Source organism: Centroberyx affinis, unplaced genomic scaffold (assembly GCF_046629955.1).
Source record: "Centroberyx affinis isolate AG114_WGS23_722 - 3 ecotype Tasmania unplaced genomic scaffold, CSIRO-AGI_Caff_v1 ptg000158l_1, whole genome shotgun sequence".
Classification (NCBI taxonomy): domain Eukaryota; kingdom Metazoa; phylum Chordata; class Actinopteri; order Beryciformes; family Berycidae; genus Centroberyx; species Centroberyx affinis.
Window position 1 is genome coordinate 22,016 of NW_027278855.1, and position 16,971 is coordinate 38,986.

A 16,971-nucleotide genomic window follows, 5' to 3' on the forward strand; every position below is an offset into this window, starting at 1 on the left:
AGCCGGGCGCTGCTTTGTCAGCGGGTTCCCCCTCCCTGGACTGGGGAGTTTCTGGGATGCTGCAGCCGCTCTGGATGAAGATGCGCCGGGCTGGTGATGGAGAGCACTGTATCCCCACAGCACGCATACCATCAGTGCAATGCAATGTAACCAACACGTTGAGCTTCACCAGTGTCAAGTCAGACCGAATAAAAAAATAGGACGTCCGGTCACATGTTTCAAAATAAAAGCCTTGGTGATGAACGTGTTGAAAAGTTTTTGAGTAATACAAAATATCAAAGTGAAAAAAGAGGAATCTATAGTAGCCTAATTGGAAATGCAATGTTTAGTGTCCTTTTCACCATCCATTCGTAGCCATATAGACCTATAAAAAATAATATATAGCCTATAGTGTTGCCTAAAATACGTAGGCTGAAAGACTCATTCACAGGATTTAGCTCTATAAAAAACAACTTTGAGGGGTTTCTGCTACCTTGAACAAGTCACTTTTAACCCATAGCTCTCGCATAATTTGTTCCAGGGGCTAATGTACCAATGCTTAGCTCCAGTACAGAATTATTCTCCTTTTATTTTCTAGTGACAAAATGTACGGTTTTATTCTGAAGGCAAAATCACCTTGTTTCCGGTGTGAGTCTAGCTACATCTGGCTAACTTGACGCAGATGTGAGCATCCCACTGGCGGCAGGATGATTCTGCTGCTATAAAATCTGATTTATTTATTTATTTTGAGGGGAGGATGGCCAGGCAGCAGAGACAGGAAGCAATAGAAAAAAAAATAAGCCTGGTGGCTTCCAGATGTTGCAGGATTTCACGACAAATAGGACTGTGTGTCATGGGAAGCGGACATAATTTCCTCGTCACTTAGGCTACATCACTTACATCAAAATGAAACGTGGGCCTATAGGTCTAATTGTAGGCCTAGCTATTGTGAGATATAGCATCCATACCCTTACGACAAAGAGTGATTCAATATTTTTAGAAGGATGTTGTAGAAATACAGCACGAATAGAATATCATAGAATGACTTTTATTTAAGGAACTTCAGTTGTAGGTAGCCAGCAGTTGAATGACATAGACAGTAAAAAACAAACCAACAGAAGTTAAACATGTTGAGGTTATCAATAATGACAATATTGTATTGTACATTATAGCCTAGACAATTAATTGAACACTATGCCTATCTAAATAAAGCCTAGGAAAAAATTAAGTAAACAAAAAATAACTAAATATAACAGCTCTTCAGTGCTGCATGAAAACCCCTTCCCCCAATCCTCAAACAGCATTGGGGGTAGGGGTATATACCCCTAGTATAGGGAAATTATAGGGATATCGTAAATATTTCTTGTTATCTTGATAATAAAATCTATGACTACTACTGACTCTATTTTCAATTAATCTTTAAGCAGACATAGTTGACTCACCTTTTTCTTTTATTTACATCTACACCTCTGATTACAATACGAGATTGCATTATAGGTTTTCAGTGCAGAGACTTTCTGTCAGTGATTTAGTGTGAATATCAACCTATATCTACTCACAAATACATGCGTATATGTTTAGGAAATTTTAATGAACGTTTCCCAGTGTTTTCAGCTCAACATTCCTGCCTACAGGTCCAGGCAGAGCGCCTCGGATTCAGGCTTGTCTGGAAGTTGCAGAGATAAAGTGTCTGCAAGAAAATAAGTAATCATAAAATAACACATTTTTGATGAAATCACACAAGGCCTTTACATTTGTAACATAAATGTATATGTTTAGGAAATTTTAGTGAACGTTTCCCAGTGTTTCCTGAATTATGAAAATAATGTTTGAGCATGTGATTGTGCTGTCGATGACGACACGTTTCGGGGCGGATCGTGTTGCTGTAGTCCACTTCCTGCTTCTCTGTCCTGGCTTGCTTGATCAGCTACATCTGTCTCCTGTCCGACAAAAAGACATAATGTCACATCAAACGGGCATTCAAGGTAGATGCGTTTCTCATCTTTTATCGTTGCCTTTCCGGGACTCTTTTGCCGCTGCGAGTGTGTGATTCTCGTCCAACTTTTAAAGACGTGCAGCAATTCACTGCAACGGGAAGCTAGCGTTAAGTTAGCTAGCCACTCCTAGCTAGCTTGAGCTAACGTGATGTGTAAGATCAGCGCTACCCTACCCCGCTTTAACACTGGTCGTATTTGATTGGACTGTGTGACATTATCCGTTGACTCTTTATCTGGTTTACGAGCCGTTGAAACCATGGCTGTACTATTATTTTTTACGATGGCACCAAAGCTTTTTACACCTTACTCTGTAGTGAGTCTTCTGAATGACTGGGCAACGCCTTCATTTAAACAAACTGCTGCCCTGGTAAAATTGTTAACCGATGTTATTCACTATGAGCCTAGTAGTACCTGCTCAGACAGGCTATCGTGTTACAAAAAAAACATTAAGAAGGGCGTATGGCCTATTTTGCAGCATAGCCGTTGAATTGTTTCTTATCTTTATTTGAAATGTTCCTGTCCCAGTGTGAAACAGACATTGTTTGGTTTATAATAATTTGGTTAATAACAATGGTCTGCCAGTTTGTAACGTTAGTCATGCTTATGAGTTGACTGCTAACTAAAGCACAATTATAGTCAGCGGTGCAGGTGCAAAGCTGTTGACTATGTCGTTTACTCTGGCTATCTGACACCGTGTGGAAAGTGTCCCTTCGATAGCTCAGTTGGTAGAGCGGAGGACTGTAGTGGTGTTGCAGCTGAAATCCTTAGGTCGCTGGTTCAAATCCGGCTCGAAGGAGACCGCTTTTAGAGTGACATGGTAGTTATATGGGTAGAGAGACCAAACATTAACCATTGGACATAGTCACACTCTGTCTAGACAGGCCTCCGCCCTGCCGGTGTCCTTCAGCAAAAACACTAAATCACAGCCAGTTGTAGAGAGGTGCTGTACTGTAGCTGGCCATGGCACCCAGGCTGTTCCTGAGGAGGCATGCAAAATTAGATTTTTTTTTTCCTATGGAGACCAATAAAGTATCACATGAGTAACAGTGAGTTCAGTAGCTTGTGTTGCTTTCCATGTTGGCCAAATGTAGGAAGCTGTGCAGTACTCGAGGTGCTTCCCAAATAGTCTGCTTGAATCAAAATCAGCTCAAAGGCAGCAGTGTTGGATATTACATATGTCGCTGAATGAGAAGATAATTGTATTTTTTATAATGGCTGATATCTGATGTTTCAAAGGTTATTGGGTCCCATGAAGCTTCTAGGTTGAAACATACACACCCCTGGGCTACATTTTCTGTGTTTCCAAGTCTGTGCTGCGTCAACTCAAGTCTGTTTATAAACAACAGCAAACTGACTGACCCTCTCTGCGTCTTTTCTCAGCGGGTAACGATGTGAGGGACGTCCTTGCCAGTGCCAAGAGTGGAGACCAATATCGAGTCTTAAAGATAGTGATTGAGAATGGTAAGCAGTACCCCTAGAAGTCTTAGAGTGTGTTTACTGTGTGTTAACACTTCTTCTGCCAACAAAACACTCAACTTGTAAATCTACTAAGGCTGACCTTTAGAATGACAACACGAGTAACAAATCCATGTCAAACACAAAGCACCGCTGAAATGTTTGTCCTTGACACATCGACTTTCCAGAGCAGTTGACGATGGGCGACACCAGGCAAGCGTCAAAGCAGTGGGACCAAGAGTATGATTCCCTGGTGCTGCCGCTCCTGGAGGATGACCTGCCCTGCTATATTCTGTATCGGCTGGACTCCACTAACAACCAGGGCTACGAGTGGATCTTCCTGGCCTGGTCACCGGACCAATCTGCTGTAAGAAACTCAAGCCCAGACTGGGGTTAAGGAGTGGTTTCAGATACTTCCTAGCATCTATTTTACTCTGCTTGGGGTATCAGATGGGTGGGGTTCATCACACCAGGGTGATTCAGGTAGCGTCAGGTAACCGGTTAGTCACAGAGTCACATGGTTTTCTTTGGATTGTGTAAACATTTGAGCTGTCATATTGTCGTATGTGACAAACCTCAAGCATCTGGCACCTTAGGAGGATAAAACAAACCAAATACTAATCAACTCAGGTATTGTCCAGCCATCAGCCATGTTCAAAACAATTAATTGTACGCTTGTTTAAAGCTGAAATACTGGATACACCTAGACATAAGAGCATCATTGTTATTTCTTACCAAACCTCTTGAAGTGTAAATGGAGAAAGACTACGGAGATGCTTCCAAAAAGGCTACATCTCTTATCTCTAACTTGAAATTCTCCCTCTTGGTGGGTTTAATTGAAGTAGGCTTACCTCATTGTGTTGTTTTTTGTTGTTGTGCAAATGTAGCTTTTGCTTTTGGCATGTCCTTGTCTCAGACAATGTCACTGAAGCCGTTGTATTCATTCAGTTCCACAGAAACTTGCTGAACCACTTGGACTATAATGTCATGGCTATTCAAGATTGGTATGACAAATAGATATAGAAATGTTGCTACTGTGACAGTGGAAGGAGGAATGTTGCAAGGGAGACCAATGCCAGGCCTACGTGCCATGCAGGCAATTTGCAGTGCTCTAACAAACAGCCTAATGCACGGTCGAATCGAGTACAAAATACCATTCTACCAGACATGGCTGAGCTCAACATTCCTGCCTACAGGTCCAGGCAGAGTGCCTCGGGTTCAGGCTTGTCTGGAAGTTGCAGAGATAAAGTGTCTGCAAGAAAATAAGTAATCATAAAAGAACACATTTTTGATGAAATCACACAAGGCCTTTACATTTGTAACATAAATGTTCCTCAAGCATCTTATTTTCAAGCTTTCTAATAAATTCCCTAAGATTCTCAAATTTTTTTTCTTCATTTTCTTGACAACAGGTGCGACATAAAATGTTATATGCTGCTACCAGAGCCACGCTGAAGAAAGAGTTTGGAGGCGGGCACATCAAGGATGAGATTTTCGGCACCACAAAGGTTGGTCAGATTGATCAGACAACAGCAGATGCAATTTTTGCGAAAGGCTCCATTAACCCTCAGGAAATGGAGTTAAGCTTATGTGTTTATGACAGCTGATATGATTGGAGCTATTATTACTACACCAGTCATCAGTGTTATGTGGTGTGATTTTTTTTTTTTTTTCTTCCCCCAGGATGATTTGTGTTTCAGTGGCTACAAGAAATATCTGACCTCTCAGGCTGCTCCGCTGCCCCTCACTGCTGCAGAGGAGGAACTGAGACAGATTAAACTTAGTGAGGTACACACACAAACACACACAAACACACACACACACAAGCAAACCCACAGACAGTCACTTAGGTTTCGTCTACTGAAAATCATTTTCATTTCAGGTTATCTTATAGGAAATAATGTACTTTACGATGTTCATGCACACAAATGCCATTGCCTATTGATAATCGGAATGAGTTTTTTTTTTAAATATAACAATGAGAAATGGGATCAGAGTTTCTGGGTGTTTAAAAGGGGAGCTTAAAAGTCAGTGTGTTAATGTCTTCAAGTGGGCGTGGATTAGGGTTGTTCTCTATTTCAGTTTTGAAAAGGCATGAAAGCAAGTCATGGGGAAGGGGGGGGGGGGGTAGCTTACATCAACTCACACAGCAGTATTCCTCCTAATCACATCTCCTGTGTATGTGATGTAAAATCCTATAGAAACAGTGCTGTATATGCAAGCCGGTGATGCATCCTCTCAAGCAGCACAAGGTCAGCAGGAGTACAAGTGTGCATATGCTTGCCCGGCACTAACAACAAAGCACAAAGATGCTGATGCATTAGAACAGCAGGATGTTGGCAGAGATGAATCTATTTGGCGTGTGCAGCTCATACCCCTAGCTCTATAAATGTGTGGTTTACAACCTTAAACCCCATTCAAGCTAAGCAGCAAGCAAGTTCTAAGAAGAGCTCTTAAGGAATGTACAGATCTTGTAGTTTCATGTTGGGAGAGCCAAATGTAAAAGTTGATGCGCAGTAATTACTCGGCACTTGGCACTGATTCTGCATGGGAGTGCACTCGGACCGGTGGCCTGTGCTTGACTGCAATGCTAAGACCAGGAAATACTGTAATGTGATCCACTGGTTTAGGCTGCATGCTGCAAATGACGCAATCAGTGTTTACTTTGCTCATGATGTGAAGGACTTTCGGGTTGGGCTTGAGCCACTAGACAGAAAGTAAAGAAAGCAGCTTTTGATGTTTCAGTTTTTAGATTTTGAATGACCATCCCTATAAACTAAGCCAAACGAGCTCTTCTTCTTTTCAAGAAACAGCCTACTCTAATTGCTGCTCTCCCAGTCTGCCACATAAACAAGAACTGTCTTCCATACCATATAAGGAAGTGCTTTGAGGAGTAGAGTCCCTCTCCAAAATATGGTCAATTAAAAGCAGCAGAGAAAAACGGGAAGTCAGGGTTGTGTTCCTCCCACTTGACCAGCTGTTGAAGGAAGATAATATACCATTAATCTGTACAGCTTGCATGAAAAAAGAGGCATTGAAATATTTATCATTGCTGTGCCTTGGAGACTGCTGCCTTTTACTAAGCAGATGGATAAAAGACCCACAATCCTTTTTGGTATGCGAGGTAGCTACATCAGAGGCTCAATCATGTTTGCACGGCATTTCATTTTGTGGGAACAGGACTCTAAAAATAGATGCAATCCATCAGTGTAATCCCCCCAGCATTTCCAGTTTTCTACGTGATTTTGTGGAGGCGCCTTGTCACTTCCGATACAAGCACCTCATCTGTCATCATCATGCTCCAGCATTCAAGCAGCTTGTAGCACTTGTAAACCTTTTATTTTTTTTATATTATCACTAAAAATGAAGGTTATATGTGCTATTTTGATTTTCCATAAGTCATTTGAATACAAAGATCACCACTGGCAACCCGATAGTCATTGGACAAAACACTGATTTGTCCCCTCGCATGACTGAATTCAAGAATCAGAGCTGAATTCAAGAGTAAAATGGGGAACATGTTGAAAGTGGTTGGTCCATAACAGTTTATGCTCCGCCAGCATGGTACATGATATGGGGAACAATTATGTCATCATGCTGGCGTCTGTGTGTGTGTGTGTGTGTGTGTGTGTGTGTGTTTCTGTTTTCAGTGTTTCTGTCTGTGTAGGCAGATTCATGTGAACACAATAACTCAAGAACAATAAATGATAGAAACTTCATACTGACACCACGGGTTCCCCCTATAGAGTAGATGATCTGATTAGATTTTGCAGCAACTTGCTGCATACGTTTGCATATTAATGAGAAAAATTATTTTCTTGAAGCTACTATAGCTCCTGAATGCTTTAAGATACAGAGTTTGTATTAATACCACCCATGTGTTATGTGAAGACAAGTGTGTTGACACAGAAATATTTACTTAATTAAAATTAATGAATTCATTAGCATAAGCGGTTATGTTCAATATGTCATGGTGATTAAGGCAACTCAAGTGCCTCTTGTTTTTGTGGTGTGTGTGTGTGTGTGTGTGTTTAGGTGCATACGGACATCAGTGTGGACACCAAGCAGCAGACCCTGCAGGGAGTGGCCTTCCCCATGCATGGAGACGCAGTCGAAGCACTCGAACGTTTCAGGGACAAGGAATTCAACTATGTACAACTTGTGAGTCCTTAGGAGCAAATCCTGCTTGAATCATTTGGTGTTAACCTTTGCTAGGTGAATAATTTGAATAAGCAAATCATTTCTCTGCCTTTCATCGGATACTACTTCGGAGAAATGACAGGGTTTTTGGTCAGGAGTTGTTTACAGACTGACACAATGAGTTTCTCATTTTGTCCAAAGTGCCATTGTTTCATTTCGCCTCATTGAAATTCAAAGGTTTCGTGTCACAAGATCAGATTTTAGTACAAAGGAATAATTGTGGCACTTGGGTCTGACGCCGCCTCGTCTCAGTGCCCTTTTAAACAGTCCTAATTGTTCGGTCATCTAAAAGCTATTCATTAAAGTACACAAAAAATAAATGTTTATTTTATTTATCCAGGGAAGGTTGACTGCTCACTGCTGTGGGTTAAGTTTCTCGCTCAAAGGCACCTCAGCAAGAGAGGGGAGACTGTTTATTATTCACTGGCCCCACCCAGATTTTCCTAGTTGGTCTGGGATGCAAAGCGGTGACCTTTCAGTCACAAGCACACTTCACCAACCTTGAGGATAACTTTCCACTTCCTTGGTCAACAGGAAATAGACTTTGAAAAGGAGCTGATTAGGTTGTGTAACACTGAGCCGACAGAGGTGAAAGACCTGCCCAAGAGAATCCCCAAAGACGCTGCACGTTACCACTTCTTCCTCTACAAGCATTCCCACGAAGGCGACTACTTGGAGTCCACGGGTGAATAAATTGATACACCACATTATTTCTGTACACCTGAAGTCTTCGATGTTGCTCTAAATGGCACTTTGTGTCCCGTCCGATCTTGGTCTTTTTCTTTCCTTTGCAGTCTTCATTTATTCCATGCCTGGCTACAAGTGCGGCATCCGAGAGAGGATGCTCTACTCCAGCTGCAAAAATCCCTTGGTCGACATGGTGGAAAACAATCTCCAGATTGAGATTGAGAAAAAGGTAATCCCTAATAATAATAATAAGTAATCTATCATGCTAAAAGATTGTGGCTAACAGCATATGAAGCATGATGTGTTTCACCACAGTCTTGAAGGAATACACTGACGGTTTGGCAAGTAAACTCTGATCAAATTGTTTTGTGCATCGAGAAGATTGGTTTCAGTTTCACCTTTTTGAATTCGGTATTTCGTGTGCTACAGTGATTTAGGGATGATACAAAGATACTGTAGTTTATAACACCTACTACTACTACTACTGCTGCTTTATAACCTACTACTGGACACACACAGGTGAAACTGCTATTTGACATCAGCATGACATCACATTCTTCAAGGTTGCGAGCTGTGAGTTGAAGTTTAGCCGTCCATTTCATCTGCTCATTTTCTTTTTCCCAGTTGGAGATCGAAAACGGGGATGAGCTGAACGGTGACTTCCTGTATGAGGAGGTCCATCCCAAGCAGCATGCACACAAACAGGCCTTCGCCAAGCCTAAAGGCCCTTCTGGGAAGAGGGGCCGCCCCCGCATCACCAGACCCCCCGCAGATGGTGAAGAGGAAGACTAAACAGACCTCAGCCTCCCCCCACCCCCCACCTCCAACATGCGTTCCACAATGGAACATTCCAAGTGATGGGGGAAATCATATTTGACACAACCTTTTGTTTAAATGAATTCAGTCAACAACCTCAAATTCCCACCCAGAGTTCACCCAGAGACCGAACTATGCACACCAAGGACAACTGAGCAATGACACACACTTCAAAAATTTCCATTTGTAGCTTGCCAAATGGAAGGTGTATGAGTATATGTATGTAACTGCATTCACGAGGCATTTTAGGATGATTCAAAGAGGCTCAAACAAGCTCAGAGAGGTTTTTACATCGCTGTTGCCGACTCCGAGACTTTAAAAAAAAAAAAATGTTAGTGCGACTAATGTGAATTTGTGCCAATGTGATAAAAATCCCCCATTATGAGTTCACATGCTTGAATTCTTAACTTGCATTCCTTAAGTCAGTGTCAATTTGTGTGTTTTCATGTCCAACGTTTCGAGGCATTCGTCTTTGTGTGCACGACTGAGGCGCTCCAAAGCAGAAAAGAGATAGAATTATCCCACTTATGTCATTAATTCATTTTAACAGTGCATTTTATATTGGAAAAATCAACTTCTTTTTTGATATAACTGTGGTTTACATGACAAAAAAACACATCTGCTGAGAAACTTATTTTTCTATGCAAGTGCTGTATATGTACATACTGTAGCTGTGTGATGCTCTGTGATTTAAAAAAAAAAAAAAAAAAAAAGGTCTTGTCTGTTAAGGTGATCTTCAGTGTCAGTGAAGATCATAGTGGAAAGAACAGGGGCTTCCAGAAATAATTACATCAGTACATCTCAGATTCCACTAAGAGGAAGCTACTTTTACTGTGCTGGCTCCCAAACAATATGGAAGTCCCAGCAGCTGGATAGGAAAGGGAATATTAGTACCTTCATCAAAATGTATGCCACATTCACTTGTCTACTGATGAATATTAGGCGAACTACCTGGCTCACCTCATGTTTGAAGGGAAATCCCTTTACATCCATGAAATATCATAATGAAAAAAAATCATGTTTGGTCTTAATTGTTTTCTTATAAATCTTTCTTTTTAAAGAGGAAAAATAAAATATTTAAATCACGCATCTAGCCTCTTGTTTCCTTTAACTGTCAACATAAATACTTTTTTGCAGCATTTGTACAATTTATTTAACCTTTTTAAAATCTTAAGCACCATACACCATATGACTTTAATAATGCATAAAAGACTTTCAACATAGTATTTTTTTAACAACTGCTCAACAGTAAAAACTGAGTTACAGGCTTCTTTCTATATGTAGTACATAATTCAAAGACAACCACACATGATAAATATATAGTTTATTATTAGAAAAATAAAGATGGTGCAAAATAGTCTTTTTGTATTGCTCACAGTTTACAACCAAATCCATTTTATCAAAAGCATTGTTGAGAAGGACTTTATGACAACACTTGTCAGTTTGGTTGTGCAAGCAGCATTGCGTCCAGGACAGGCGCAGAAATCCTGCGTCTTCTCACACGCTATGCTTCAGTCTCCTGTGCCTGAGAGTCCGGTGAAATGCTTCTGACAACTTCTTCAAGCTGTGACAGGACCTGTTAAGGCAGATTTCAATTGTAATAACTGAAATAGACAGACCAACAACACATGAGCCTTTTCATCTCATCTTTCTCATACAGAGAATGAGAATGTCTCTCAGATAAAGGAAATACAGGAGTGTGATCAAAGCTATGGCAAATCCTGTGTTTCATTCAGAGGGCAACTTCATTGCTCTAGGGGTATTTATCCGTCTCAAATTCTTCACTGTTCGCTCCACATCAAAGCTTTTGGGTGTTTACTATTCTCTCCTCTCATCATCCCTGGCCCAGCAGTTGAACTGAAGGGTCAAAGTGAACATGCAAATCCTTTCATAGGCATTTCCTTTGTGATTTTTGTCCTGTAGAATGTGCATGGGCCTCTGTCCCAGGCAGTTGAACCTAGTCAGCGACTTAACTTATGTTTTCAGCTAGAAAATATGCTCAGTAGAGCACAGACCTCCGCCAAGGCCGACAACACCCCACAATACACACCCCGCAAGACAGTTATGCACCTTTTGGTGATATGCCACACCCATGTCCTCTTCCTTGGCTCATACCCAAACTTCATACTATGTTTCGTGCAAATCCGTGACCAACTTTTTGAGATACCCTGCTAACAGACAGACGGACGGACGGACACACAGACGCAGGCGAAAACATTACCTCCTTGGTGGAGGTGATAAGGTTTAATGATAGCAATAATATGATACTTTATTGATCCTCGTAGGGAAATTGTCTTTTTGCTTGCCCCCTCCACAGAGAGGTCAGCGTCGACTACAGAAGAGTTTCTCATTTTGAGCAAAGTGCCATTTCCTTGTTGAAATTCAAAGGGTCAGCGACTGAATCCCAGCTTCTAGGGATTCAGTGTCTTGCTCAAGGGCACTGAAGTAGGGGCTTGAACTGGGGACCTCCAGGACGTTCTCCCTAATCAATACACTACCCTGTTAACCCTAAAAATAAACATTTCTCCCTCAACATAAACATTTTGTCAATGCAATCTATATCCAAAATATTTGACCTTATTTTCTACCTATAACTTCCATAGTGTATTTCCTGACCGTACCTGTTTGACGAGCGGCCGTCTGATCTTCCTGTCATGGAGACAGCTGCAGGCCAAGGAGTAGATACTCTCCACCTGGCTCAGCTCCCAGTGTCTCATCTTCTTATCCAAGAAGTCCTCCAGAGTCAGCTCCTCATCCTCATCGTCTATATCGTACCTCAGCTCCATCTGGGAGAGTGAGGGAGGGAAGAGCGGCAAATCACACTACAGCCAACTGAAGGCCATGTTAAACAGGGCGACTTTTTAAGACACTATGGAGGGCAAGATTAATGAAGTTGTCACCTTAGCATTATTGCTTTTATCATTATACATAATACATTTATTATCTCCATTGCCGATTTACACTACCCAAAAAGAACGCTTTGTGTATTGCCACCCGAACAATTGCTGAAGTTACCACAGCAGGGAGCAGAGGCAACTGGATTAGTATTCTTTCATATAAAAAAAAAAATAAAATATGCAAAAGTTAAATGAGGTCCATAAACTGCTGCAGTAAAACCACAACATAAGTTTTGAGTACACAGGCTGACAAACGTAATAGCACTGATAAAACTTTTGATGATTGCTAACTAATAACCCTCCAATGAAATGCGGCGTCTTTAATTCATACGCTAGATTGATAAACTGTGGCGCGATAGAAAGTGAAAGCCCCTATTGTGCTGCTTACCAGGAACTGTGGCTCACGGTTTTCATCGGCTGGCGGGAGTCCAGACAATATTTCTAACAACACCTGTAGATGACAGAGAGATGGGGTTAATCACATGGCTCCGGACAACAGCAAACCTTTATTCCTCCACCGAGCTTCACAGACACTGCAGTGTTCCCACAGCTGACATAATAAGACATACAAGCTATACTGTACTACAGTATTATGTGGGGTCAGCCAGTTTAATATAGGGTGCTGATCTCATATCATAACATTCGATTGATGTCATACAGCGATGACATCTTTAGTTTGGATAATACTACTCACCTTTTTTACAGAAAACAGAAAACAAACTGATGCTGAATTCTGATATTTTAATGGGAAATAATGAAAGATACTACTAAAAAAGGAAGAGGTGTATACTTTAATCATTGTGTCCCACAATGTACATGTCAGTAGTTTCAGGAGAGCCTTGCAGAAGTAAATTGCTGAGTTGTGTTCTATGTTTTACATTGCAGCTGCAGTTTCTCCATCCCTTAAATAGACCACTTTATCCCCATCTGTGTGTGTGTGTGTGTATGTCTGCAGACAGCATACCACTCCGAAGCTGAAGACGTCGGATCTGGGTGTGATCTCGCCTCTCAGCGCCTCAGGTGCCATGTATGCACGAGTCCCCACAATCCTCTCTGTCATCATGGTTGTCGACGACCGCTTGGCCGACGCTCTGGTCAGCCCGAAGTCTGAGATCTTTGGCACAAACTTTTCATCTAACAGGATATTTGCACTGGAAGAAAACAATATTTGACAATGATTAATATGAACGGTGATCATTGAAACATCAAGCGTGATCTGATTCACATATATAATGCTCTCTCTGTTCATGTTAATAATTCACAATGAGATCATTTACAAACAGACAAAACAATCCCAGCATACTTAACGTACCTTTTAACATCCCTGTGGATATGGTGGTTGCTGTGCAGATACTCCAAGCCTCTCGCTGTCCCCACAGCTATCAAACATCTCTGTTGCCAGGACAGTGGAGGGCTTTCCTCCTACAAGGACAAAAAACACAGACTTGAAAATACATGAATATAAGAACACATGTACCAGAAGATAGGATGTGTAGTGTAGAGAGTGCTTACTGAGCAAGCCAGTCGGTCTAGCAAAGAACCATTGGCCATGAAGGCGTAAACCAAACACGGGTATTGTCCATCACCGGAAAAGCCAACCATGTCCACCAAGTTCACATGTTTCAACCTGTGGAGCAAACAGTCTTATCAAATCAGACCTGTGTCAATTAGCATGCAAATAATAATAATTCAAGCAGTGTCAATCAAAGGAATAGTACTAGTTTGACTTCCATATTCATAGGAGTCTGTTATATCACCACATGGCCATCTTGGTGGGAAAATAACAGGTGATTGTAATAAATTAATAGGTACTTATACAATAACAGGTGATTATACAGCCATTGCCAATGAGCTGTGTTTATGGAAAGCACCATATTGGTTGGAAATGCATGTGACATTATGGAAATACTACGACTATGTTATTTCCCTGTGATGCTCCAATCTCTCTGCCACTTGTTGCATTGACTATGTGGCAAACCACACCTATCTCACGCAGAGATAAGCTGCTGAACCAACCCATGAGAAGTATTTACATATACTATTTGACCAAAGTCTGTATCAAACAACCCCATTTAAAACGCAATTCATTATAATAGCTACAGTGTTTGAGGGCAAAGTATCCATTCAGTCTAAAACAGAGAGGTATTTGGTGATGCTCTGCTCTGCTGAGCTACTATTCCCAGACTCTCTGTTAATGCCATAACTCTCTATAGTTCCATTACTTTGATTTAGATGGCTGCTTAAGAAACGGCTCACGCGCCTCCGCTCTGGCTAATGAAATAGTGTAATGGCTGTGAGTCACTCAATAGCCTGCTGAATAACAAGGATATAGAGGGCATAGAGGACAACATGCAGGACAGGAGGCAGATTGAGAAGAAACTTACGCCTTCAAAGTTTGGATCTCTTGGTTGAACTGAACTCGCAGCTCGTCCAGCGAGGTGTCCTCCATCTAAAAGGAATATATTGTGATTATAACAGATATGAGATTTATCTATGTGTCAAAAACTATGAGATCAAATGTTATAAGAATACTGTCACTCACTGGATTGAGCTTTTTCACCGCGACAGGTTTGTCGTTGATGAGACCTTTGAATACAGTCCCAAAGCCTCCCTCTCCCAGTCTGCTCCCGCCGCCTGACACTGGACGATCATCAAAGTTGCCCGTGATCTTCATCAGCTCATAGTACAAGAAACTGGTAAAACCTAATCATGGACACATGCAAAAGTGTCACACAGGTTTATGGCCACAGTCCCAATGCTGCCACCTACTGGTCAACTAACTCATTACAAGTTTCACAAGTCAAGTTTCACAAGTCACAGCATGGACGAAGATTTTCTGTGAGTCCATATACTTTATAACTCCCCTTCATGCATAGATGTAGCACTAATTGCATAGAAAGTCACACTCATACAACCCTCTCAGGCCAACCTCTCTAGGGGCTACTGTGTAGGGATAAAAAAGAGCACTAACAATATAATGGTATTAGTAATAAAATGGTAATAAAGTCTTCGGACACAATTTTCATGCGACCTATATTACCCTGATACTTCTCACTTAGTACACTTAGAAAGGAGGATGTGTCATTTTTAACACATCTGTGTGTCTTCTTTGTTAAAATATATTGTCATTAACATATGTTATGCTGAAAAGTACAGATGTATTAAAATGACACAGAGTGTACTATAACGTACAGTATATATCATTAAGATCAGCTTAAAAATAAAAAGGTGGGTAAGCTGGGAGCGGGTGGGTTTACCCTCCGCTATATCCCACCTGTGTGTCCTGGTTCACTGTCCTCTGGTGGAGGCTCTGGGGGCGGAGCAGAGCTGACTGGTGGAGTCTCTCCGTCTGTCTCTCCCAGCAGCCTGGTTGGAGCAGAACTGTCTGTTTCTATCGCTGGAGAGGCCTGCTGTGTCTTTGCTGGGACGGGCTCTATCACACTTTCTGGATAAAAATAAATAAATGAAAAGGCATATTACATAAAAAACATGGTCTGAATCCTTAAAGTGGTAATCCCTGAGATTCATGTTTTGTTTTTTTGTAATTTATCTTGGTGACATCAATCAGTGCGGCCAGTACAGTGAATTCTATTTCATTGGATTTTCTGTTGATGAAGTCTGAGTTTCTGTAGGTACCAGTCTTTACTTTGTCTATTCAGTCATGGTGGCTATCGCTGCTCATGCTTAATAGTTCTTCTATTTATCTCAAACAAACCACTGGTGCTGCAGCCAGAATCAACCACATCACTTTCTTTGTGCAAGAGGATCTTTCCCGGGAAAGACCTACCAGACTACCACTACCAGTGTGGGCTAATAGGTTAAATCATTATATCAACCGGCAATAGAGAGTATAGTAAACACACATATAGTTGTGAAAATGTCACACATACTTTAAATGTGAGTTTGAAACATACCAGGTAACAGTACACTAGCGGGGGCCAGTAACTTGTGGCTCTTCAAAATGTCTACCAGTTCACCCACAGTACAGTTGGTTGTCCCCCAGTCATTCAGTAATTCAACTGTGGGACTTCTTCCCTCTGCAACAAGGCCTTCAAACCTCCTGTGGGCCAGAGAGAGAGAGAGAGAGAGAGAGAGAGAGAGAGAGAGAGAGAGAGAAGGAGAAATATGAATTTATTTATAATTTAGAATAGCTATTAATGTTGTCATGCCAATAAAGCTGAATTGAATTGAAAGAGAGAGAGAGAGAGAGAGAGAGAGAGAGAGAGAGAGAGAGAGAGAGAGAGAGAGAGAGAGAGAGAGAGAGAGAAATTATGATAAATCATTCTCATTACAATGATCAGTAAAGCAGTAAAAATAGCTTAATAGCGCAATAGTGCATGAAATCAGCCTGGGTGTCACCAGCTTGACCGCCTACCTGACATGATGCTGGGAGTACCTCGGCTCCCCGCTGGGCTTCCGTATCGAGACAATAACATCTTTCCACCTGTCTTGAGGGTCCAAAAAGTCCGCCAACCTGCGACGTATACGATAGTTGAGGTTGCGAATGTAAGTAGCGGATGTTACTGCATTATTCATTATATGAGAAAAGACCGGCAACACGTTGAGCTGCTACTGACAATTACGCACAAATTATATCATCACTTATTACACCGCGCGGTTATGGCGTTTAACATCTCTAGTGAGAGTAGCCGACCCATAAAAAGTACTGTTTTGTTCACAGCCCAGCAAAATGTGTTTTTTCCGATATTGGGCAACTTCCCCAAACGTAACACTGCATTCCGCTGACGTCTCCACCTACAATGCGGAAATAAACTTGCACTGAGAAAGCTGCACTCTGCGCTGTATGATCAGTGAAAGAAGGTAATGGAAGAGTTTAATCAATGTGCCCCACTTTTGAAACTCCAAGTCATAGAGAGAGAGAGGAAGAGATTCTCCACTGGATCCTCCACTGGATATGCAATTATTTTAATAAAAATTGT

The 16,971-nt window shown here is 41.5% G+C and overlaps 2 protein-coding genes and 1 non-coding gene across 3 annotated transcripts; 2 read left to right on the top strand and 1 right to left on the bottom strand.

Annotated features, from left to right (window-relative positions):
* The first annotated feature begins 1,873 nt into the window (after positions 1-1,873).
* Positions 1,874-9,111, top strand: LOC139655609 (twinfilin-1-like). The gene is made up of 9 exons (XM_071533055.1): positions 1,874-1,964; positions 3,357-3,437; positions 3,620-3,798; positions 4,844-4,939; positions 5,115-5,219; positions 7,467-7,592; positions 8,166-8,316; positions 8,426-8,547; positions 8,943-9,111. The coding sequence occupies exons 1-9, from the start codon at positions 1,940-1,942 to the stop codon at positions 9,108-9,110; spliced, it is 1,053 nt and encodes a 350-aa protein (XP_071389156.1). The 5' UTR covers positions 1,874-1,939; the 3' UTR covers position 9,111.
* Positions 2,684-2,772, top strand: trnay-gua (transfer RNA tyrosine (anticodon GUA)). Its single transcript is given in 2 exon segments — positions 2,684-2,720; positions 2,737-2,772. It is a non-coding gene; the product is annotated as a tRNA-Tyr (tRNA).
* Positions 9,112-10,405: 1,294 nt separating the features above from the next.
* Positions 10,406-16,726, bottom strand: irak4 (interleukin-1 receptor-associated kinase 4). Its single transcript, XM_071533044.1, has 11 exons — positions 16,407-16,726; positions 15,946-16,091; positions 15,306-15,476; positions 14,574-14,734; positions 14,416-14,480; positions 13,544-13,658; positions 13,344-13,453; positions 12,996-13,182; positions 12,420-12,482; positions 11,756-11,920; positions 10,406-10,710 (listed from the first exon to the last, which is right to left on the bottom strand). The coding sequence occupies exons 1-11, from the start codon at positions 16,565-16,567 to the stop codon at positions 10,639-10,641; spliced, it is 1,416 nt and encodes a 471-aa protein (XP_071389145.1). The 5' UTR covers positions 16,568-16,726; the 3' UTR covers positions 10,406-10,638.
* Positions 16,727-16,971: the final 245 nt, after the last annotated feature.

Bases quoted from the DNA above. Each gene is read 5' to 3' on its own strand.
- LOC139655609 (XM_071533055.1), top strand. From the start codon at position 1,940: ATGTCACATCAAACGGGCATTCAAG. The intron at 3,438-3,619 runs GTAAGCAGTACC...TCGACTTTCCAG, and splicing joins AAAGATAGTGATTGAGAATG to AGCAGTTGACGATGGGCGAC. The intron at 5,220-7,466 runs GTACACACACAA...GTGTGTGTTTAG, and splicing joins GACAGATTAAACTTAGTGAG to GTGCATACGGACATCAGTGT.
- irak4 (XM_071533044.1), bottom strand. From the start codon at position 16,567: ATGAATAATGCAGTAACATCCGCTACTTACATTCGCAACCTCAACTAT. The intron at 14,735-15,305 runs GTGGGATATAGC...GTCCATGATTAG, and splicing joins CAGTGAACCAGGACACACAG to GTTTTACCAGTTTCTTGTAC. The intron at 13,183-13,343 runs GTACGTTAAGTA...GTTTTCTTCCAG, and splicing joins ATCCACAGGGATGTTAAAAG to TGCAAATATCCTGTTAGATG.